Source organism: Elephantulus edwardii, unplaced genomic scaffold (genome assembly GCF_000299155.1).
Source record: "Elephantulus edwardii isolate Elephantulus edwardi_28Jun2011 unplaced genomic scaffold, EleEdw1.0 scaffold00026, whole genome shotgun sequence".
NCBI lineage: Eukaryota > Metazoa > Chordata > Mammalia > Macroscelidea > Macroscelididae > Elephantulus > Elephantulus edwardii.
Genome location: NW_006399776.1, coordinates 2,821,798 through 2,845,433, shown reverse-complemented (window position 1 = coordinate 2,845,433; position 23,636 = coordinate 2,821,798). Strand labels below are relative to the sequence as shown.

Below are 23,636 nucleotides of genomic sequence, written 5' to 3'. Positions count from 1 at the left end.
AAGTCAGTGGAAGAGAGAACTGCTTTTCCACAGCAATGGAACAAAAATCCTCCCCTGATCAGGTCTAAAAGGTTACCTGCTTACTACTGAACCATTAAGTAGGACCATGTGAATATCACATAATAAGCAATAGCACATCAGGGTACTCCTTAGATTAAAGGATAGTGAGAATTCATTTCACATACTTTAGGCATGTTATCAAGAGGAGAAAAACCCCTGGAGAAGGGCATCCAGTTTAGAAAAGTAGAGAGGGTCATCTACAGAGAGGAAGACCGTGAGCAAGATGGACTGACATAAAGATTGCAATGAGCTGAAACACGGCAGATGTTGTGAAGATGGTGCAGGGTTAGCAGGGTTCTGTTCTGTTGTACATGGTGTCATTATGAATTGGAGCTAACTCTGGAGGCCACCTAACAGCATTCATTGTTCTTTCATGATAAAAGAATAATGTTGGGAATTTTAGGGATTCAACCCATTGTAAGTGGACCTCTATTTTCTTTTGTTTTTCCAGTCCTGAGCTGAAATGCTAAATGTCACTACAAAAGTAAGTCTCTCCATTATTTTTTATTCTTCCCTCTTTAACATTTAGCACATGTTTTGATTATATATTAATTGGTTTGTGCACTTATTTATGCATGTGCTGTCAGTGTCTTCCACTAAAGTGTTAAAATTTCATGAGGTCAGAGACTTTGTTTTTCACCACTTATATTCCGTGCCTAGGCTAGTGTCTAACACAGTTGGTTGTACACTTATTATGAATAAATGAATAAACTGAGGAGTATAAGTTATTGTTGTTGTTAAGTGCCATCAAGCCAAACACGACTCATAGCGACCCTATGAACAAAAGACCTGAACCCTGTTCTATAACTATCATTTCTCTAAGTTCATAGAGTTTCCAGAGGCATGATGTTTAAGAAGTGGATACCACTCTTGCTTCCAAGCTTGTCTTAATCTGGTAACTCCACCAAATACTGTCCACCATGGGTATCTATTATGGCATTTGACACACCAGTGGCACAGTGCTCAGCATCACAGCAACCCCAAGTACCTCAATACAGCAAATTGACACCAGTGCTGTGCCACTTAGAAGACTGTTAGTCCCACATGCAACTAACACCAGGCCCAAGGGAAAGCCACAGTCCCAACTGACTTAAATCCAAGGCCCTTCACCAGGTCCTGTTGACTCTAAACAAGTGGCTTCCTGCCCACAGCTCTAAACCTGGTAGAAGGCCTTGGTATTTAAAAATCAGCTGAGCTCTAAGTCTCCAGTTTGGAGGCTAATGTGTAAAGCAGTTGGATTCTGGAAGGCGGGATTTTTGTGTTGGTTGAGGGTCAAGTGTGGACTGTTTGGGTGTTTTATTATTTCATTCACAACTGTGTGTGAGCTGATTGGATTTGCTAGATTTAGCTAACAATGAACTGAGGAGTATCCATGATCTTGCATCCTATCTCTCCTTGACTCTCCAAAACATTATTTAGAAACTGTCCAATTCTGTCATGTCTGTTGACACCAGCTCCTTTCACCCACATTGGTATTCTCTTCCTTAATGAAATGTAATGGACATATTTCAACTTATTTGTACAGAATCTTTTTTTTTTTTTTTAGCTAACACTCCTTCCTTGAGAATTGTGCTCTTCATAATAACCATGTAATTCTTGTGGGGATTGTTCTAGTTAATTCTAATCCCATACCCACCAATCCACCAAAAAAGTTTGGCACATAACCAATAAGAGCCCTATGCTAAGGTTTTTTAAAAATTTTATTTTTTTAAATAATTTTAATGAACATTTACAGAGAATGTGGATTTCCATTCATTCATTGCTGCACTTCTCTACCCACCCAGCCCTCTACCCCCGCCCCACAATTCACTCCTCTCTTTCAAAAGTAAAAGAAAGACTCCCTCCCTGGTACACAACCCCCCCCCACACCCCTCCCACCGCCCCAAGTACATTCCACTATGCAACCTTAATTGCGGACTCTTGTGATAACCATAAGACCCTATCATACATCGCTTTTACATTATTCATTCCCTCATCTGTTTCAGTGCAGTATACACAATTTATCCAGTTTTTCTCGGTCTTACCCCCACCCTGATATCAGTCCCATTTTACAGCAGTGGCACCATGCAATATTTGTCCTTTTGCGACTGAGATATTTCACTCAGCATAATGTCCTCCAGGCTCACCCATTTTGAATAATATTGAATGAGTTCCATTGTGTGAATATACCACAGCTTCTCTACCCATTTGTTTGTTGATGGGCACCTGGGTTATTTCCAACTCCTTGCTATTGTGAACAGAGCTGCAATAAACATGGGTGTGTATATATATCTGCTTGGATGTCAGTTATGGTCTCTTTGGGATATATTCCCAAAGGTGGAATTGCTGGGTCAAATGGTATCTCTATTTGCAACTTTTTGAGAAAGCACCATACCACCTTCCACAGTGGTTGCACCATTTTACATTCCCACCAACAGTGAATAAGGGTTCCAGTTTCTCCACAACCTCGCCAGCATTTGTTGCTTGCTGTTCTGTTAAATTTTGCTGTTCTGACTGGGGTGAGATGATATCTCATAGTTGTTTTGACTTGCATCTCTCTTAGAGCTAGGGATTTTGAACATTTCTTCATGTGCTTGTTGGCCATCTGAACGTCTTCTTTGGTGAAGTGTCTATTCATATCCTGTGCCCATTTTTCTATTGGATTATTTACCTTTATCTTGTTGTGGTGCTCAAGTATTTTATAAATTCTAGATATAAGTCCCTTATTTGACATGTCATTACCAAACACTTTTTCCCAGTCTGTGGCTTCCCTTTTTACCCTGTTGGAGAAGGTTTTGGATGTGCATAGGGATTTGATTCTTAGAAGGTCCCATTCATCTATTTTATCTTCTCCTGGTTGTAGATATGCTAAGGTTTTAAATTCTGAATCTAAGGGAATATATTCAGGTCTTCTTTCTGGTACCAACTATGAAATAGGTGAGCAGGTACCATTGGTGGCCATTTTCTGTCAGGTGAAGGAATCTAGGTCTGAAAAAAATGAAGAGGCATCATAGAACCATTCCACTTCCTCCTACTAAGAACAGGTTTAGTTCCAGGTTTCCTTGTGGTCAGTCACATTCTAGCCAATTCCCCAGTCTGATTATATAAGCCAAAAAAAATTCCCACCCCTCACTCCCAACTCCCCTAAATCCATCTGAACAGAATTTCAGGATTTGTTATCAAGCAAAGTCTAATAATGTCTAGGATGTCTGTGATAGCCTCCTACCTGGCCTCCCCATTCCCACCCATCTGCTCTAATTCATTCCCCACCTGCAGAGTGAGCTTTTCAAAATTTAATCCTGCTGCTGAAGAGCACAGGTTGAGTTAGACTCCGAGCTCCACCCTTCATTATCTGAGTTTCTTTGGCAAAGCTATATAACCTCCTTGTGCCAAGGTTTCCAAATCGATGAAAGGGGGATAATGACACCTCAAAAGGTCACCCTAAGACTCCAATAAGAATAGTACTTACGAACGGGAGTGATCCGAGACTGCAGCCGGCACCATGAGCCTCCTCAACAAGCCCGGGAGGAGTTGCACAAGTGAGAAAAGGCGTTTAACATGAGCCTGCTCCCTGTGCTCACACAGTCGGTCAAGAACAACACCCAAGTGCTCATCCACTGTCTCAACAAGAAGCTCCTGGGCCGCGTGAAGGCCTTCGACAGGCACTGCAACATGGTGCTGGAGAACGTGAAAGAGATGTGGACCGAGGTCCCCAAGAGTGGCAAAGGCAAGAAGTCCAAGCCCGTCAACAAGGACCACTACATCTCTAAGATGTTCCTGCGTGGGGACTCGGTCATCGTGGTCCTAAGGAACCGCCCTATCACCGTTAAGTATGGCTGCCCCCACCTCTACAGCCCTGCTCCACAGCTGCCTCCTGCCGCCCCTGAACATCTGCCCCGTACTGGGAATAATAAAGTCCCTATGTGGTTTTTTCCTATTAAAAGAAAAAAACAAAACAAAACAAAAAAGATTACTGCATATTTGAAGAATATTCAAGAACGAATAGTTCACTTAATGCACTTAACAAGCACTGACTTTCTGTTAGCTCACAGTCCTATTAGCAGTAGTACCTATAGATCACTTCACCTACCTCCCTGGCCTAGTTTCCTATCACCTTCCCCACTAAGCATTCGTTCCCACCAACTTTGTGGCTCTGGATAGACCGAGAGAGCTGAGCCTAAGAGTTTTCATACATGCTATTTCCTCTCCTGGAATGCTCTTTCTCCCTTGACCTGGCTAACTCCTCTTCCATTGTCTCAGCTTAAATATCAGATGCTTCAAAATGAAGGACTAAATATACATTTTCTTCATAGAACCAGCAGTACCATGAAGCTCCCTGATATTAGAGAGGTAGAAGAGTTGTTCACAATTGTCTTCACTCAAATTGTACTAACATGGGGTTTTTGTTTGTTTTTTTCATAAAATTTTTATTTTATACTGTGTATTGACAAAGTTCGTATACATTGCTTTCACACAAGATCTTTCACATTTCCTTTACCCACCCTCCCACCCATTAAATTGTGCAACCTTATGATTAACCACCTCCTCACTCTTCTTCACCCCTCTGCTTCTCCCCTCCTCCTTGGATCCTCATACATGTTTTACTGGTCACCTATTTCTACAGTAATAGTCTTATAAAATATTTGTCCTTATTGGACTGAGTTAGTTCACTTAGCATAAGGCTCTCCAGTCCTTCCCAAGTTAGGTAGTAATTTTCAAAATCCTTGCTCTTGTTTGCTGTGTAGTATTCCATCATGCGAATGTACCATAATTTCTCAATCCATTCCATTGTGGTTGGACATTTGGGCTGTTTCCATTTTCTTGCAATGGTGAATAACACTGCTATAAACACTGGTGTTCAAGTCTCCATTTGTGCCTCAGTTCTCATTTTCTCAGGGTATATTTTATAAACTCTAGCTGTTTTTACATTTCAGTGGATGGTCAGTGAAAGAATGACCCTCAATGAAATAGATTGAGACAATGACTGCAACAATGGGCTCAAGCATATCAGATATGATGAAGATGGCACAGGATAGGACAAGATTAAAATAATTTTTCATAGGGTCCCCATGAGTTTTAGTTGACTCAATGGCACCTAACAAGAACAACCAACCTCCAAAGCATGGTATCTTTTTTCAAGGATTGGCCCTTCCTAACAACATGCCCAAAGTATGTGAGACAAAGTCCCACCATCCTTGCCTCTAAGAAGTACACTGGTTGCACTTTCTTCAAAACATATTTGTTCTTTTGAGTCAGTGGGATATTCAGTATTCTTCACCAGCACCACAACTCAAAAGCATTGATTTTTCTTCTATCATTATTATTCCTTGTTCAATTTTCAGATGTATAGCAAGTGTGATTTGAAACAACAAACATTATCTTACAATTTTTGTGGGTTAAGAAACTTATTTGGCCTTTTTATGAAGAAAGAAATGAAAGCAAAGTAGGAAACCCCTGTCTTTCCCAAAACTGAAGCCAAAACAAAGGCATTAAAAGGCAAGAAAGTAGTCCTGAAGGGCATCCACAGCACTACCACCACCAACAACAAAAAAAGAAGATACGCATGTTACACACCTTCCTGTGGCCTAAGACCCTGAGATTTCAAAGGCAACCCATATACCCCTGGAAGAGCACCCCCAGGAGAGACAAGCTTGATCACTGCTATCATCAAGTTTCCCCTGACCACTGAGTCAGCCATGAAGAAGATAGAAGATAACACATTTGTGTATGTCAAGGCCAACAAGCACCAGATCAAACAAGCTGTAAAGAAGCTCTATAACATTGATATGATCAAGGTCAACACCTTGATTAGGCTTGATTGAGAGAAGGCCTATGTTCTATTTGCTCCTGACTATGATGCTTTGGATGTTGCCAACAGAATTGGAATCATCTAAACTGAGTCCAGCTGGCTAATTCTAAATATGAACCCCACCCTGCCCCTCTCACACACAAGAGACTTACTGGATGGTTCCAAATTGGGGTCTATCTTGAGGATGGACATCTAAACTTGACTGGGGTGGAGGATACACTTAATTATAGGCAGGAATCCTCTTAGCTACTTGCTAGAGGCCTCATTTCCTCACTATGTGTTCTTCTCCACGATATGGCATACAGCTTCCCCAACAGCCAGTAATCCAATAGAAAGTGCAAAGCAGAAGCCACAAGGTCTTTTTTATGGCTTAGTATAAGACGGACTTATCATTTCTGCCATATCCTATTTGTTACACAGACCAGAGCAACTATAGGAGAAGATGAGATAGAAGGCAAGACACATGAGAGTGAAAACCAGGGAGAAGAGATTATATGTGTAATGCTGAGACTTCCCAACTCAGCTCTCCGCTGTTGAATCAGAACTGATTCATATCTGACCCTCCACTGGGTTTCTGAAGCTGGAAACTACCTGGGAGGCTCATCTTTCTCCTTTAGAGCCACTGATGGATTTGAACCACCAGAGAGGCATGCCCTTCGAGTTAGCATGGACTAGGCCACCAGAGCTCTCTCATCCTGAGACCAACTACCACAACATATTAGGAGAATTTGAAGAGGGAAGTGAAATTTTAGGACTTGAAGAAAAGGAGGGTGTGTGTGGAGGAGGGCTATTATAGGCCAACTAATTTATATCAAGTTATATACTTAATCCTTTCCACAATATTAAAAGTATATTTTATTCTCATTTTTCATATGAAGTAACTGAACTATTAAGTTAGCAACCACTGCCAGAACAGAAACATCATAAAAAGATGGCTTTATGAAACAGATTTTCTCACAGTATAGGAGGTTGTTGTTAGGTACTATCAAGAAGGATCCATAGCAACCCTATGAATCTGAACTCTGTCCTATTCTGTGTCATCCTCACACTATCTGGCACACTAGAGCCCATTGCAGCAGTCACTGTATCAATCCACCTGGTTGAGGGTCTTGCTCTCCTTTGCTGATTCTCTGCCTTTCCAAGCATCATGTCTCTCCCAAGGAATAGCTACTCCTAACAACATACCCCAAAACAGCTCCTCCTAACAACAAGCCCGAAGTATGTGAGGCAAAGCCTCATCATTCTGGCCTCCAAAGGGCACCCTGGCTACACTTTCTCCAAGACATATTTGTTCTCTTGGTAGTCAAATGGATATTCAGTACTCACGCTTCTCCAAAACCACAGCTCAAAGACATCAACTCTTCTTCTGTCATCTTTATTCACTGTCCAGCTCCCAGATACATAGCAAGTGATCGGAAAGACCATGGCCTAAATCAGACACACCTTAGTCTTGAACTGACATCATTACTCCTCAATAATCTGGAGAGGTCTCTAACTGAAGACTGTCCCCAGTGCAGTACATCCCCTGATTTCCTGACTGCTGGTACTAAAGGTGTTAATTGTGGATCCAAGTTGTTGACAGTTTCAATCTTCTCTCCATCTATCATGATATTGCCTATTGTCCTGTGGTAAGAATTTTTGTTAATGTTGAGATGCAATCTATATTAATGACTGTATTCTTTGATCTTTTGCCAAAAAGTACTTCATGTTCTCTCGTTTTCAGCAAACGGGGTTGTGTCGTCTGTATAACACAGGTTATTGATAAGTCTTCCTCCAATCTTTTTTTTAAAATTATTTATTAATTTTAATGAAAGTTTACAGAGACTTGGTTTTTCCAGTCACTCATTGTTGCACTTTTCTCCCTGCTTACGCCCTTCCCTCAAAATCACTCTTCTCCTTGAAAAGAAAAACTCTTTCATTGTTAAGCAACCCCTCCCCTCAAGTTCACTCCACTATGTAGCCTTCACTCTGGACTTCTGTAATGACATTCTAGAATACCCATTCATATATCCCTTTTAAACAGATCTCTCCCTCATCTGTTTCAATGCAATATATATCATTCCTCCCCTCCTTTTCTGCCTTCCCTCAACCCTGAGGTTGAGGTCCCATTTTACAACAGTGGCCTTATGCAATATTTGTCCTTTTGTGACTGAGATATTTCACTCAGCATAATGTCCTCCAGAGTCATCCATTTTGTGTAATACTTCATGAGTTTCTTATTTTTCAATGCAGCATAGTATTCCATTGTGTGAATATACCAGAGCTTCTCTATCCATTCGTTTGTTGATGGGCACTTATGTTGTTTCCAGCTCTTTGCTATTGTTAACAAAGCCGCAATAAACATGGGTGTGCATATATCAGCTTGGGTGGCAGTTATGGTTTCTTTAGGGGTCTTCCTCAAATCTTGATGCCACATTCTTCTTCACAGGCTCCAGCTTCTTGAATATCTATCTGCTCAGTATAAATACTGAACAAGTTAAAAAAACCAAACACACAACTGAACAAGAATGGAGAAAGAACACAATCCTGACACACTTCCTTCTTAATTTTAACAGCTTCTTCTAAATCCTGCTTAAACTTCTGGCAGTTCCTTATCTATGTGATGTTGTAGCCACGTTTTAACGATCTTCAGTAGTATTTTGCTTGTATGTGATATTAATGACCTTGTTCAGTTGTTTCCACATTCTACTGGATCACTTTTCTTGTGAATGGGATCAAATATGGACCTCTTCAGCCAGACAGCTGCCCTCCAAATTTCCTAGCATAGATTGGTGATGATAGTCCGGGGCTGCATCTGTTAACTGAAACAAGTTAATTAGTATCCCACTCTGATTCCTGGGCCTTATATTTTGTGAATACCTTCAATACAGCTTCCACTTCATTATCATAGGCTTCTGCTCATATGGTACTGAAATTTTTCAGTGTTACTTCATTTTGGTACAATGGCTCTGTGTAGTCCCTCCATCTTTTTTTGATGCTTCCTGGATCATTCGATATATTGCCCATAGCATCTTTCAATATTGCAACTCACAACTTAAATTTGTTTTTCAGTTCTCTTACCTTGAGAAACGCAGAGCAAGTTCTTCCCTTTTCATTCTCTAATTCCAGCTCTTTGCACATTCCACTGTAACACTTTGCTTTGTCTTCTAGAGCTGCCCTTTGAAATCTTCTGTTCAGCTCTTTTACTTTGGCATGTTTCCCCTTTGTTTTGTCTTCTTGACATTTTAGTGCAATTTTCACTGACATCCATTTAGGTTTTTTTTCCTTCTTTGTCTTCGTAATGACTTTTTGTTCTCTTCAGGGATATCCTTGATATATCCCACAAATCATCTGGTCTTTGATCAATTAGTGTTCAATACATCAAACCTATTCTTAAAATTTAGATGGAATAGATTAAAGATAATATTTTGGTTCTTGTGGATTTGTTCTCATTTTCTCCATGTGTAATCGATGGTCTAACCCACAGTCCACCCCTGGTTTAATTTTGACTGCTGTTACTGAGCTTCTTCAATGATTCCATGCAGCCCGTCAAGTGAGGTCCATGTGTAAAGTCGCCATTTGCATTTAAAAAAAATATATTTGAAATTAATAAATCACTCAAAATATAAAATTTGATCATTCTATTTCCAGCAAGAAATTGGATCTTAATTGGTTTAAATAAGAGACTCCCAGCCCACAACTGATTGTAAATTAAATTAAAAAGACCTTTCCTATCCTGTGCCATCCTAGAGCTGTTCAATTTATTGGTGGGACTAGCCAATCCTTTTGTAGATCACTGAGACTGGCCAATTTCTTTGTATTATGGCAGATAGCCAATCCCTTTGTGGATAAGCCAACATACTCCATTTGCATAGTACTGCCCATACACACAGTCAGTCATACATGCTAGAAAGGCTATATTCAAAGAAAACCTCTGTAATATCTTATTCCCTAACACTTGTTAATAATCCCCACTATAAGAAAATGCAGGTTCTAAGTTTAAACACATTTGAAAATGGCATTATTTGAGTAGAATTTAATGTGTTTTATTTACATTGTTGTGGTGCTGTAAATTGCCTTTATATGACCTATCCTGCCATGGTATCTTAAATCCTCCAGTAAATAAAACTTTTGCATGGATTAGATAGTAACTATGGAAATATGGTGCCAGTGGCCTATCATGGGTATTGCCAGTTTCGCCATCCTAGGAGGTTTAAAAAGATAACCCTTACAGGTTGAGCTGGCACTCACTATCATCAAGAAGAAGGGAGCTCTGGTGGTCTAGAGGTAAGAAACTGCACTGCAATCCTGAAGGCATATGGTTCAAATCCACAAGATGCTCCATGAGAGAAGGCTGGGCATCTCCTCCCATGCAATTAACTGCCTCTAAAAACCCACTGAGGGTCAACTATGGGTCGTTTCCAACTCAAAAGTACTCAACAAAAAACAACAACATCACATCAAGAAGAACCTAGAATGGAGTGTGTTCTTTGAACCCAGAGTCATCATGTTAAAAACTTCCCTTGACCCAAGAAACAGAAAGAGTGGTAACACTGGGCATAGTATGAGATGGAAGAGGCTTGGGACTGGTAGATGCCTTGGGTAGGCTTGCAGATACACTGAATGAGAAAGGCGGCTGCTTTCAGGCCTGAGGCTAACTGGTGGATTAGGATGCTTTCAGGAATTTATCACAGAAGCTAAGAAGCTTTAAAATGTGTGAAAGCAGGGAGCTGGCACTGATTTGACGACAGTGAGTTTTTGAGTTTTGACTCATGGGGGATATTGATTTAAATGTTGCTATAAAAGTATATGTAGTCCTGTGCATGCGATCAGGTGACCTTTTCAGGGAGCTATGGTGAAGGAGTTTCACTGCCAAACCAAAGGCATGTGGTTTGGATCCACCAGCTTCTCCACGGGAGAACAAGGGCAATCTCTTGTATGATTCACTGCCTCTGAAAAATCTGAAGGGTCAGCTGTGAGTTGGTTCCAACTTGATAGTAAACAATACAACTATGAAAGTATTCATGTTGGAATAGTATTTGCTAACAGAAACGTTGCATTTTGAATCCCTAACTGCTCTGTAGGAGAAATATGGGCAATTTGCTCTCATAATAAATTAGAGTTGGAAACATGATAGAGATGGTGGAGGATGTTTATGAGCTGGAACTGACATGCCAGTGAGTGTAAAAATATGAAGTATTATTTGTTGGAGAGTTGGACAATGACTAAAGATGACAGAAGAGAATCAATGCCTTTGAGTTGTGGTTCTGGAGAAGAGTATTGAACATACCATGGACCACCAAGAGAAAAAAAACAAAAACAGATCTTGAAGAGAGTGAAACTAAGTTTCTCCTTGTAGACAAGGAGTCTAAAGCTCTTTTTCACAATCTTTGGGCACATGGCCAGGAGGGATCAGTCACTGAAGACTGATCATATCATGCCTGGTAGGGTGGAGGGACAGCACAGGAGAGGAGGATCTGGTATTAGATGGACTGACATAGTACCTGGGGTCATGGGGCTAAGTGGGTTGGAGTGAGACTGGCTCAGGGTAGAGCAGGTTTCAGAGCTATTGTACATAGGGTCTCTATGAGCCACAGGTGACTTGATTACACATAACAACAAAACTAATTTATAAAAATATTACACAGTTCATGGAGCTCAGATGGCATAGTGCCTTACTTCTTATGGTGCTAACGTAAAAGAAAGCTGTTTGACTTTACTAGCTGTTCTCAAGGGCATCTTTATACCCTCAGAAGTAATGATAGAGAGTGGTTACAAGTCAGTATTTACTGAAGGCAGTACATTAGGTGAGCAATTTAGATGATATTTGAGCATGGCCCAAGCTGACTGAGGTCTACAGCACACCCACTTTCACACCCTACAACATCCCCCCAAATTATACAATGAGGTGAAAGTCAATTTGAGGTTTCAACCTCAATTCTGTTACAGGAAACACTGAAAAGAATCTCAAGGTAAAGATTGTTCTTGTTATGTGCCGTTGAGTTGCTTATGACTCATAGAGCTTTGAACCCTGCTTTATCTTGAGTGAACCTCATTGTCTCTGACACACCTAGCCCCCATTTCCCCAGTCAGCGAATCAATCCATCTCATAGTGGGTCCTCCTCTCTTGTGCTGTCTATCCTCCCAAGTATAATGTTCCTCTCCAAGAACAGATGACACCTTGCAACATGCCCAAAGTATTTCAATCGAAGCTTCAAAATCCTTGTCTCAAATGAGCTGCTGGTTTCACCCTCTCTACAACAAACCTGTTTGTTTTCCTAGTAGTCCATGGTATATTCAATACTCTTCTCTAGCACCACAGCTCAAAGGCATCGATTCTTCTATTATCCCTAGTCATTGCCCAGCTTTCTAATACATAGCAAGTAATTACGGAGACTATGGCCTGGATTAGGTGCACCTCAGTCTCCAGACTTACACTGTTGCTCTTCAGTACTCTGGAGAGGTCTCTGATAGCAGACTTTCCCATGCAATTCATCTTTTGCTTTCTTGACTGCTGGTACCAAGAGTGTTGACTGTGGAGCCAAGCAAACTGAAGGTGTTAACAATCTCAATCTTTTTATCATCTATCATAATGCTGCTAATCAGCCCAGGGGTGAGAATCTTTATTTTCTTGAGGTTGAGCTTAAATCCATATATTTTTTTCATTTATATGAACTTTTTATTTTATACTGGTTGACTTAACAAAATCCTTATACAACGTTTTTCACACTGGATCTTTCCCATTTCCTTAACCCACTCCTTTCTCTACCCATCAAATTGTGGGACCCTATTACCATGGCTTGCACCTATCCTCACCCCTGTGCCTCCCCCCTTTAGATCCTCATTCACTTTTCACTAGTTATCTATTTCTACAATAATGGTCTTATACAGTATTTGTCCTTATGGGACTGAGTTAGTTCACTTAGCATAATGCTTCCAGTCCCTCCCAAGTTAGTGATTTTCAAAATCATTGCTTCTGAATGCTATGTAGTATTCTATCATCTGAACTTACCATAATTTATCAATCCATTTGATTGTGGTTGGACATTTAGGCTGTTACCATGTTCTTGTGAGTAACACTACGAACATTGGTGTACAAGTCTCTGTGCTTCAGTTCTCATTTTCTCAGGATATATTCCAAGCAGTGGAACAGTTGGGTCATTATGTAATTTTCATGTTCAGATTTTTGAGGAAACACCAAACTGTCTTCCACGCGGTTTTACCTTTTTACAATCCCACCAACAGTTCCTATTTCTCCATATCCTCTCCAACATTTATTACTCGCTGTCTTGTTAAACTTTGCTTCTGCTACTGAGGTGAGATAGAATCTCAATGTGGTTTTGATTTGCATCTCTTAATGCCAGTGATTTTGAGCATTTCTTCACATTTGTTGGCCATGCAAATATCTTCCTCTGTGAAGTCTTTCCATTTCTTCTGCCCATTTTGTAATTGTGTTCTCATTCTTTTTCTTGTGTAAGTCCTGTAGGATTCGGTAGATTTTTTACATGAGGCCCTTGTCTCAAACGTTATTGCCAAATGTTTTTTCCCCTCCAATCAGTAGGTTTTCTTTTCACTCTGTTGGAAAAAGTTGTTTTTTGTTTGTTTGTTTTTGGAAAAAGTTTTTGATGTGCAGAGAGATTTAATCTTTAGAAGGTCTATTCAAAAAAAGAAGGCCTATTCATCAATCTTACCCTCTCCAGATTGTGCATTTCTCACTGTATTTGGCAGTCTCTTTATACCACTGACTAGGCTGTCTAAGCTTGATCTCAGTTTGTCTTTTAAATTCATTATTTAAAGCTGCAGCCCTTGACCTTCTGCAGTAAGCGCCTCAGGTCCTCCTCAGTTCCAGCATTGCAACCAGTATCAACAACTCATTGCCAATGAGTAGGAAATTATTCATAAGTGACCCTCCTAAGGGTTTTGAGAGACTGTAAAACACACAGGTGGATACTGTCTTTTTCACACCAGCTGGAGTACTAGAACTATCTGACTGTGGGTTGTATTGGCACACTCCTTACTCACTAGACCACCAGAACTAAGCAGGGGAGTAAGGAGACACTATTTCTTTGGATGGGGTGATTGTAAAGTTGTTTGTACAAGATTTTACACTAGGTTGAGAACCTTGCAAGTATCCAAATAATTGGCTGGGGGGAAAGGAGAACAGAACTGTATTTAACAGTCATGGAAACCGCTGAACCATCTCGGCACTCCACCTTCTTCCTCTTGTCGCGTTCCCTCGGGGCAAGTGTGTCAGAACCTTAAACGGTCCCCACATGAGGTCACTCCATCCGATCACGTGCGCAGGAACCGAGGGAGTGCCACATCGCCAGCCACAACCCTCCACCCTCACCATGCCCACGTGACCCGGCCTACTTTCTCCAGGTCCGTCCAACGCCTAGCTCAGGAAGCCCCGCCCCACGCTGCGCGCTCGACCAGCGAACCACCGCCCCTTTTTCCGGTCGTCCTAGAGAGTGGCTCTCGGTCCCACGTGCTTCTTCCTGTCCAATGGGAGCAGGCGTCTGGGAGCGAAGGGGCGGGGAGAAAAGGAACGAATTGTTGCGTTGTAGAAAGGGGAGGGGCCAGTAACGTCAGACAGAACGAGGGGACGCAGTCTAGGCAGGCCGAAGCAGCTGCCGTCGCCATGACCCGTGAGCACCGAGGCCCACTTCTCTTGTCCTTTCCTCTCCGTTCACCCTGAACTCGGCTGCCGAATCTCCGGCATTAGCCTTCCTGCAGCTTCCCTGCTGGGGCCTTTCTCAGAGAGCATTCTTTAGCGACCCTCACCCTCGGAGCCCGGAAATCGAGAGTTTCGTTTTCCGACACTTCTCGAGAACCTCCCCTTCTTTAGGCATTTATCCTTTTCATCTTTCTGCCATGTGGGGAGAAACCCTGCACTCCTGTGATAGGCCCAGAGCCCCTTACTCTAGAACCTAGCCCCTCCCCCCTACAGAGACCCAACCCAGTCAGTGCACCGAACACCACCTGTCCGGGTCCTCATGCCTTCCCCAAACTCTACTCGCCTCCGGCACCCGCCCTCTCCGAGCACTCCAGTTTGACCCATCCCGTTGCAGCCTTGCCACTTTCCTCTCTCCTTTCCGCCCCCCCTCCCCCATCGGCATCCTAGACCCCGATGGGGGCTGGTGTGGCTCCGGGGTGGGCGGTGAAGTATGGGACCCTTTCAAGTGTCTTGGGTAGGGGTGGAGGGTCTCCGGTGTGTGGCCCGAATGGCCTCATGTCACCTTTCACCTTCTTTCTTTAGGCGGTAACCAGCGCGAGCTCGCCCGCCAGAAGAATATGAAAAAGCAGAGCGACTCGGTTAAGGGAAAGCGCCGAGATGACGGCCTTTCCGCCGCTGCCCGCAAGCAGAGGTAGCCCCAGGGAGGGGAGGGACAGGGAGGAAGCTGGGCTAGGCTAAGGGTTATACTAGGAAAGAGGTACCTCAGAGCTCCAGCCTGGGCTGGTTATAGGGCAGAGTGCTCTGCTTTCTCGAGGGTTTTTATTTCTTGCCTACCCGTTAAATTGTTAGCGTACAGTTTTACAGGAAGAGAGTGAGGCGTTTGCCCTCATTTTGATTTCTGAGTGCCCCTGGGTTTGATCATGTTAAGGGCAGGGAGCTTCCCATTTCCAATACAGTTGTGGTTATGAGAGCCCAGATTTTTTTTGCTCCTGGCTGTTCTTTGTTCACCTACCTTCTCCCAACCTTCTCACTGGTGTTACTGGGTGTGGTGCTCTGCACAGAATAGAGAATGTAAACCTTGGGCCTGTGAGGCCAGATTTCTGACCCTTTGGGCAACAGCCAGATGGAGACTTACTGCCTTTTGAGCTTCAGCTCTCTTCCTCTTGTCCTCCTTGGGTGGGAATACAGCATCTACATGCTGAACTTTGCCCCAGCCACTTCCATTTTATCCTTTGTGCCCTTCATCCTCCTGCATCTTGTCCTTTTTGCCCTCTGGTACCTCCCAGTGCCCCATCATCTCTACCCCTAGGGACTCGGAGATCATGCAGCAGAAGCAGAAAAAGGCAAACGAGAAGAAGGAGGAACCCAAGTAGCTTTGTGGCTTCGTGTCCAACCCTCTTGCCCTTCGCCTGTGTGCCTGGAGCCAGTCCCACCACGCTCGCGTTTCCTCCTGTAGTGCTCACAGGTCCCAGCACCGATGGCATTCCCTTTGCCCTGAGTCTGCAGCGAGTCCCTTTTGTGCTTCCTTCCCCTCAGGTAGCCCCTCTCCCTCTGGGCCACACCTGGGGGTGAGGGGGTTACCCCTTCCCAGTGTTTTTTATTCCTGTGGGGCTCACCCCAAAGTATTAAAAGTAGCTTTGTAATTCCTTGAGCGCCTGGTTTGACTGGGGATTTGGGGGGATGGGGATGGAGGATTGGCTGACTTTTCCCACTAGGAGGGGATTTAACTTTATAGACTCCTAGAAGGTCCTGGATATGTGTATAGATTGATAAGTGAAACATCATGGGAGAAAAAAAGGAAACCCTTTATTGTGCTACGACAACCAGACAAGTGTGCTGAGGGGTTTAGTTGAGGAATCTTCCAAGAACCAGAGGAACTTAATTTCTGTGATTTTTTTTTTTTTTTTGTCCTTCACTCAGTACTTGAATACCATCCGAAGGATGGAATTGAGGACCTAAGAGGGAAGGCTTTTAGACCCAAGTTTATGTCATGCTTTCTACCTCATTCTGTTTGCCTATTTTAAAGTTGGCCAAAAAATTCTGCTGCTCTCAGATGTTCACATTCTTTTCTACTCTGTCATGCCTCATGGAATTGAGGGGTGGTTTTTGTCTTCCTTGACTTTAATATCAAGATTAAAAACTGAGGTAGCTCCTTTCTTTATACGTCCTTGTTCTAAATATCTTAGTTCCCTGGGCGCAAGACTGAACTACTTGTTTTCCTTTTATCTCCAAAGGCAGAGCCAAGTCTTCAGTCCCTGTTGGTCTTCCCCCATCCCCAACTCTAGTTCAAGAACCAAGAAAATACTGGTACATTTTCATTTGGGGTCAACAGTGATTCCTGAGTTATCTTGGAATAGGAAGAAGACATAATGGGAACTCCATTGGGTCACATACTCTTTTACAACATTAGGGTGTACATTGTCACTTCTTACTGTGTTAACATAGGACTGCTCTAACCTAAAGGGCTGATAACTGCCTGTTAGGTCTTTGAAATACTGACCTAGGGAAGACAGCTTCCTGAACTAGGATTAGAGAAAATGCCTCAGGGGAGACTCTGTTTAGAAGAATCCAGACTGGAGACCAGTAGCATCCCCAGATAGAGAAATACACAGGCCCAGCATGAGGCAACTTTGACCCAGAAGGTAGCCCAGCTACCCTTGGTGAAAGTCGTCTCCAGTTCTGCTCCCTCGTAGCTGTGGAACCAAAGGCTCTGGTTAGTGGAATATATAGCACCTCAAGTTTTGGACCCATCTTATCTCCCCACCCAGAGATTATAGGAGAACAGGAGGATGTGTCTCCTGGAAGTCCTTAGGAATGGTCTTGGATTCCTCTTTTCCCCAGTATAGCTTTTTTTCCCAGTAGAGTTTCTCAGGCCTAACTTAATCTTACCTGAACCAGTTGGTAAGCGTAACCATGACGTAGAGTGATGCAAGGAAGAAGACAAAATGGAAGGCAGAGTAGCTGTAGGAAAGATGCTGGACTTGCACTGGAGGAGACTCTTGGTCAATTGGCCTGACAGCCCTACTCCTTGGCCCTGGAGAGATGGAAAGACTGCTGGGAGCAGTTCTAAAATACCTCTTCCCTCCCCCAGCACCTTTCTTGGATGCTTTTAGGGCTCTTTGACACTACAGAGTTTCTTACAGATCTTCATTTGACATTCACCTTCCTCTGGCTCCATTCTTTGGGGGCAGCAAAAACAGAGAGAGGGCTTCTGGGGAGAAAAAATAGTATGCAGAATTTTTTTAAAAATGACTAAAGAATGTGAGGCAGTAATCAAGGAAAACTCCCTTTCTAGAAAAAGATTAGTTTTGTCTAAAAAATATAGGCACACCCGGGTTTAAATTCCAGTTCTAGCAACATAACTGACTATGGTAAAAGATGTTTACTCTGTGCCTCAATTTCTCCATTTGTAAAATGGAGCAAGTACCTACCTCACAGGGTTGTTGTGAGGATTGAATTAAATGAGATTATGTATGTAAAGTATCTAGCCAGTGCCTAGAACATTGTGGGTACTCAATAAAAATAGCTGCTAGAATCTGAGCATTCTGGCTAGAGGTTTTTAGGATGTATGTGTGAGTGTGTGGTGTGTGTGTGTGGTAGGGGAAAGAGCACTGGGGATATCAAGCTCTCCATTATTACCTGAAACTCATAGTTGTAAATTTTGATAATCCATAAGGGCCCAAATACCTCTGCCAGGTAGGAAGCTTCATTGCTGAGGAAAAAATAGGTCCAGTGAAATAGTCCATAACTGTTTATTGCCAATGGAACCTCTTGGTAACTTGGGAGAATACTAACTGCTCCCTGGTATCTTTTTGCCTCAAATATTTTTTCAGAGTTTAGAGATTTATAAATCTCTTTATGTGAGGGCTTTAAGATCTGTGAGTGTATTTTTAATTCCTGAGTCCCCACCCCTGCCCCGCCACCTCATACAGATCATCTGACAAAATGCTATTCTTAGAAATTGTCCCTGTTCATGGGGAGCTTGCTTTAAAGTTGAGAGTCTAAATAAACCTTAGTTCCAGACAAGACCATCATTCCCTCTGGACTTCCTCCCTCTCAGTTCTCCTGACATCTTTACGTACCAGGCAAAAAGTACACAAGCATACATGATGCCAGCACTCAGTACTGCCAGAGAGTTGTCTGGTGTCTGAATTCCTTTGCTACTTAGGCCAGGTAGGCACAGAGTGTGATTCTGTCCTTGAAGGATTACTAAGGAGTAACAGGAGAGGGGTGGTTAAGAACATGGAGCTGGGTGTCCGACAGGAGTAAAAATGGCTTTAGCACAAAGAGGAATTTAGGTCTTTACCTCTCTCTGGAGGACGGCTGGACAGTGCAGAGAATGTCAGATACATGATATAGCAGCTGATGATAGAGGCTTGTAGAAGGCCAGAACGGGTTTGCTCTGGGGATAAGGAGAATCATCAAACTGCAAGTAGTAAGTTCTTCCACTCATACTCTCAAATCTGCTGCTGCCTCCCCACCCCCTGAGGTAAGCAGAACTATCAGATAAATGGAGGTTTTGGAAACTAGGGGAATTTACTACCCCCCTAACCCCAAAGTGAATGTTGTAGGGCATGTACCCACTGAGACGGATGCAGGGAGCCATGGAGAGCAAGGAGAGGACACCGCAGATGCAAAGGTGTAGACTAAGTAGCATCTTGTTGAGGAGGCAGCCAGCCGGGTGTGTGTAGTGGCGGAAGAGGAGCACAGCTCCTACACCTGCTATGCTGTAGAAGCCCAGGGTGGCCAGCAGCACTGCTAGAAACCAGCCGCAGTCGTTGGCTGCACCTGTCTCCCTAAAGGTGGGAGGTGGACAGTAGCTTGAACTCCAGTTCTTGTCTTGGTGTTGCTACCTATTCAGCCTAGCCCAGAGTCACCATCAGATTCCTGAATTTTTTCAGTACTTTCCATTGAGAAGCTGTAGGATCACTGACTCTGCTTTGCCCTCTGCCACACCCCACGGGGCTTAGTAATGAAGCAGACCGTCCCAAGAATAGCCTAGGGTTATCTACCCCTTACCAATTCTTGTTCCAGGAATGAGCAAAGGCTGTGATGAGCACCAGTTGCAACAGGATGAAAGTGAATCCTCCACAAATGCCAATGTAATGCCAGACTGGAAGATAGGCACCAGTGGAGAAAAGTAGCTGTCACATCATGACTCCAGTTCTCTTCCTCCCTACTCTGACTTGGAAAAAAATTTTTAGCTTACATCTGCTGATGAGGATGTGAGATGGAGAATACCTGGAAAGAGGTGCTCATCGGGGATACAGAAGGCCACTGCACAGAGACCTAGTAGGAATAGCAACTTGAGGAGCCAGAAGCTGGTTAGGAGAGAGAAAGAAAACCAAATTGAGAAGAAAAGGCGAAACTAATGTCACTGAACAATTTGCATAGAATTGTCAAGTGGGAACCCAATTTGCTATGTAAACTTTGACTGAAAACACAATTCTAAAAAAAGGCAAAGGAAAGTGAACAGTGACTACTACAGCGGAAGAAGAGGAGAGAAAAAATTAAACAGGAAAGAGGACAGAAGTAGAAAGGGTTATTCTAACCCTCAGAGATCAAAAGAACATGTAGGTAACATTTTACACTTTACAAAGTGTTATACTAAGTGTTATCTCCATTTTAGTGACTCTTAAAGAGAATAAGGATTGGGCAAATAAAGAGGAAGCAGCACCTTCACCCTAAGTTTTCTGTCTTTTCTCAGTGCTAGTGCTACTATCTCCTAAATTTCTTTTACCCATCCTGTGTCTTCTCTCTTCCTCTATTCCTCCCTATCTAGATAGTATACACAAACCTGTTATGCAGCTGGGCCCGTGGGCTATTAGGGGAGTGGAGGTGGACTAGCAGCACAGCTTGTAGCAGGTGGAAGGTGGCAGTTCCTGCACATATTCTATACACAGCCCCAGAGCCACTGAGCACTGGACAAGCAGAGTGACCAAATAGGTGGGCACATATCTCTGATGGCATCTGGATCTGGAGGAGGGTTGGGTGTGAAAAATAAGACAAGTTGTTCATGATTTGTACTTCTCAATATTATGTCCACTCATCTGCCTCTTCTAACCAAAGTTGAATCCCTTAGAAAGTTTTCATTCCAACCCAGTCACCTCCCAATTACCCATGTCTTTTGCCTCAGACTTCAACCCAGTCCTCTCCCACTTACCCCATGTCCTTTGCCCCAGACTTTTTCCACTACTGTTCTTGACAGCAGGAGGCAGCAGACAGCTGAAGTTCCCACATGTAGGAGGATGTAGAAGAGGCGGCTACAAGTGGACTCTCTGAGATAGGGCCACCTAGAGTGGCAGCAGTTGGTACATGGAGCAGGGCCACAGCAGGATACCTGAGGGTGGAGCAATTGCAGGGTGGAGAGTTGCTGAGGAAGGGCTGAGATTTCCAAAATTTGCTCTTTACCCCTTCCTCCTTTTACTCTGGAATTTTCAATGTCCGATTCTGAGCGACCCTGGATTGCCCTCCATTGACAACTGCTGAGGAGTTCTGGTGGTCTAATGCATGTTGAATTGTTAAACAAAAGGCCAAGTATTGTCTTTGATTCTAGTCTACCAGTGGTTTTTAAGGAGAAATATGGATAGGCTTTTCCTTTTAAAATTTATAAACTTGGAAATCTAGTGGAAGGTCCCTGTGCTATGGATCACAATTGTCTCATAGTGATTCACAGACTCAATGAATTTGAGGTTTTATTTTATCCATTTATTTTTAAATAGTAATGCTTATAAGTTTACCTACAGGTTAAGGAAACCTTAAAACCTAAATTAAACCCGACCTTTACCATTTCTATAAATCTAAACATCTAGGTCTAGAATTTGTTGTTAGCTGTCATTGAGTCAGTTATGATTCATAGTGACCCTGTGAACAGCAGATCTGAACTCTGTCCTAACTTGTGCCTTCCTCAAAATCTCTGACACATGCATTCAGTCACACTGTCACACTCATGATAGCCCATTGCTGCACTGTGTCAATCCACCTGGTTGATGATCTCCCTCTCTTTTGCTTTCCTTCTACTTTTCTAAGTATGATGTCTGGAGTTCACAGTTGTCTGGAATTTACTACTCTTGTTTTCTTATAGGCTACAGAGGAGAAAGGAAGGCCTGTACTTACTGATTAACTTCATTAATTTTCCTCTCATATCCAGCCATCCTGTCCTAGTTTTCAGAAAGTCTTTGTTCAAGAGAGTTTTCAAATCTCCATGCTCATATGACCCTCTCACCTGATAGAAGCAAGAATTGGCTGTAACACTGTTGACTCCATCGCGCTGCTGTGCCATGCTGGAGCTTGTGATGGCCTTTGCACCCACCATCCTGGCCCAGGAATAAGGCCCAGCTCCACCAGACTGGGAAGTAGCGACTATTTTTTTTCTTCAGCCCATTGGACTCCCTCGTGCTATGGTTGCTCTCCTGATCTAAGGCAGAAAAACCAGATGAGAGACATCAGGGGGAGAAACCCATATCCAGGATTCAGTAAATGCAGATGTCCCTGTGAAGGTTTTTCCTGTCCAGAAACCCATCCCTTGGGCTACTCCGGCTGTTCTCTCCAGATTAAGAGGCAATTTGCATATCCAGCCTTCCTTGGATTAGCTATTTTAATTGGTTTAGTATTAGACATCATCCTTCTAGGTTCAGTTTGATTGTGTGGAGAAGAATGTGGGTTGGGACATACTTAAGGGCATTGCCATTGGGTTCTGGAGTGGGATTGACACACGTCAGGTCCCTTGCAGAAACAAACACTTGTACAAGACTTAATAGGAAGGAAGCCTTGAGCGCCAACTGCTTGTTTTTCCAGTCTGAAGCGTCTAGAGGCGGGAGCGCCAGGAGGGCGTGGCCCAATGTTGGCCCCGCCTCCTCCCCAAGCGGAAGCGGCCAGCAGTTCCCGGATGTCGTGGTGAAGCGGGGCGGGCGTCGGGTGAGATCGAGATGGCTACAGAGGGGGATGTGGAGCTGGAGCTGGAGACTGAGACCAGCGGCCCTGAGCGGCCTCCCGAGAAGCCAAGGAAGCATGATAGCGGTGCGGCAGACCTGGAGCGAGTCACCGACTATGCGGAGGAGAAGGAGATTCAGAGTTCCAATCTAGAGACAGTAAGGGCGTCTGGGAGCGTGTCTGGGTGAACTGAGAACCGAGGCTGTAGCTACAAGTCACAACTCCAAGACTGGGTCCCCACTGGGGACGGGAATAGGCATGCGGGTGCACCGGAGGAACCTGAGTTACCACTGGGAGCTCGCTGCTCAGCGGAGCTCGATGCCAGTTGGGCTTACAGTGGACCTCATGTGCACCGAAGTGAATGAAACTGTCCTTGGTTTCAGATGCACTTGTTATCACTAATACATACTCACCTGGCATTGGCTTTTTAGATCATTGATGATTGTTCAGCTTATAGGACTCAGAGCTTGTGGCAGTAACTCCGCCTGTCTGTCTTATAGGCCATGTCCGTGATTGGAGACAGGCGGTCAAGGGAGCAGAAAGCCAAACAGGAGCGGTAAGTTTATCACATACAGCCGGCGTTCTCATTACCCATTATATCCCCTGACAGAGTTTCTTTAATGAGCTTGTTGTGTGCCCTCAAGCCGGAACCGACCCATAGCTGACCCTCCAGCGGGTTTTCAGAGGCACTTTCTAGCACGGGAGGAAAATGTCCATCTTTCTCCTGAAGAGCGGCTGGTGGATTTGAACCGAGGAGTGTCAGAATTAGTGAGACTGGCTCAGAACAGGGCAGGCTTCAGAGCTGCTGTAAACCACCACTACTGCCTTTGGGTAACCAGCACCAGTACCACTAGGCTACCAGAACGGTCAAATTCTACATTTTTATTCTTTTGGTAGTGCAGGAAATGGCCTGCAGGCAACATGCCCTGAAGGAGAAGGGATGAGGATACAAAGTTGGGGGGGGAGGTCACTTTTTTATTACAAATGTTAATAAAGAATTATTTGCAAAATACAGCCGGAAATGTTCTGTTGTAGGAGTTTATGGTAGAGACTAATGCACGTAAATATTTACAGGGAGAAGGAATTGGCAAAAGTCACCATCAAGAAGGAAGATCTGGAACTGATAGTAAGTAGAAATGCTTAGCTAGTGAATGTGTATGTTGTTGTTGTTATGTGCCATCGAGTCGTTTGCGACTCATA

The 23,636-nt window shown here is 43.5% G+C and overlaps 4 protein-coding genes across 4 annotated transcripts in view; 3 read left to right on the top strand and 1 right to left on the bottom strand.

Annotated features, from left to right (window-relative positions):
* The first annotated feature begins 3,597 nt into the window (after positions 1 to 3,597).
* Positions 3,598 to 14,226, top strand: LOC102860449 (small nuclear ribonucleoprotein Sm D2-like). The gene is made up of 2 exons (XM_006883204.1): positions 3,598 to 3,937; positions 14,210 to 14,226. Exons 1-2 carry the CDS (start codon positions 3,598 to 3,600, stop codon positions 14,224 to 14,226), a joined length of 357 nt encoding a protein of 118 aa, XP_006883266.1.
* Positions 14,227 to 14,417: 191 nt separating this feature from the next.
* On the top strand, positions 14,418 to 16,150 carry SERF2 (small EDRK-rich factor 2). The gene is made up of 3 exons (XM_006882958.1): positions 14,418 to 14,475; positions 15,087 to 15,195; positions 15,814 to 16,150. Exons 1-3 carry the CDS (start codon positions 14,469 to 14,471, stop codon positions 15,875 to 15,877), a joined length of 180 nt encoding a protein of 59 aa, XP_006883020.1. The 5' UTR covers positions 14,418 to 14,468; the 3' UTR covers positions 15,878 to 16,150.
* An 896-nt stretch (positions 16,151 to 17,046) lies between these two features.
* On the bottom strand, positions 17,047 to 21,819 carry SERINC4 (serine incorporator 4). The gene is made up of 12 exons (XM_006883203.1): positions 21,730 to 21,819; positions 20,668 to 20,844; positions 20,302 to 20,480; positions 19,746 to 19,825; positions 19,524 to 19,617; positions 19,089 to 19,300; positions 18,811 to 18,906; positions 18,587 to 18,713; positions 18,144 to 18,216; positions 17,667 to 17,715; positions 17,394 to 17,538; positions 17,047 to 17,197 (listed from the first exon to the last, which is right to left on the bottom strand). The coding sequence occupies exons 1-12, from the start codon at positions 21,817 to 21,819 to the stop codon at positions 17,047 to 17,049; spliced, it is 1,473 nt and encodes a 490-aa protein (XP_006883265.1).
* A 537-nt stretch (positions 21,820 to 22,356) lies between these two features.
* HYPK (huntingtin interacting protein K) overlaps positions 22,357 to 23,636 on the top strand; it is a 2,461-nt gene continuing 1,181 nt past the window's right edge. The window contains exons 1-3 of the mRNA XM_006882957.1: positions 22,357 to 22,594; positions 22,937 to 22,992; positions 23,511 to 23,562. Of these exons, the coding sequence (XP_006883019.1) occupies positions 22,433 to 22,594; positions 22,937 to 22,992; positions 23,511 to 23,562 (270 nt within the window). The 5' untranslated portion in view covers positions 22,357 to 22,432. The remainder of the gene's footprint in view (positions 22,595 to 22,936; positions 22,993 to 23,510; positions 23,563 to 23,636) is intronic.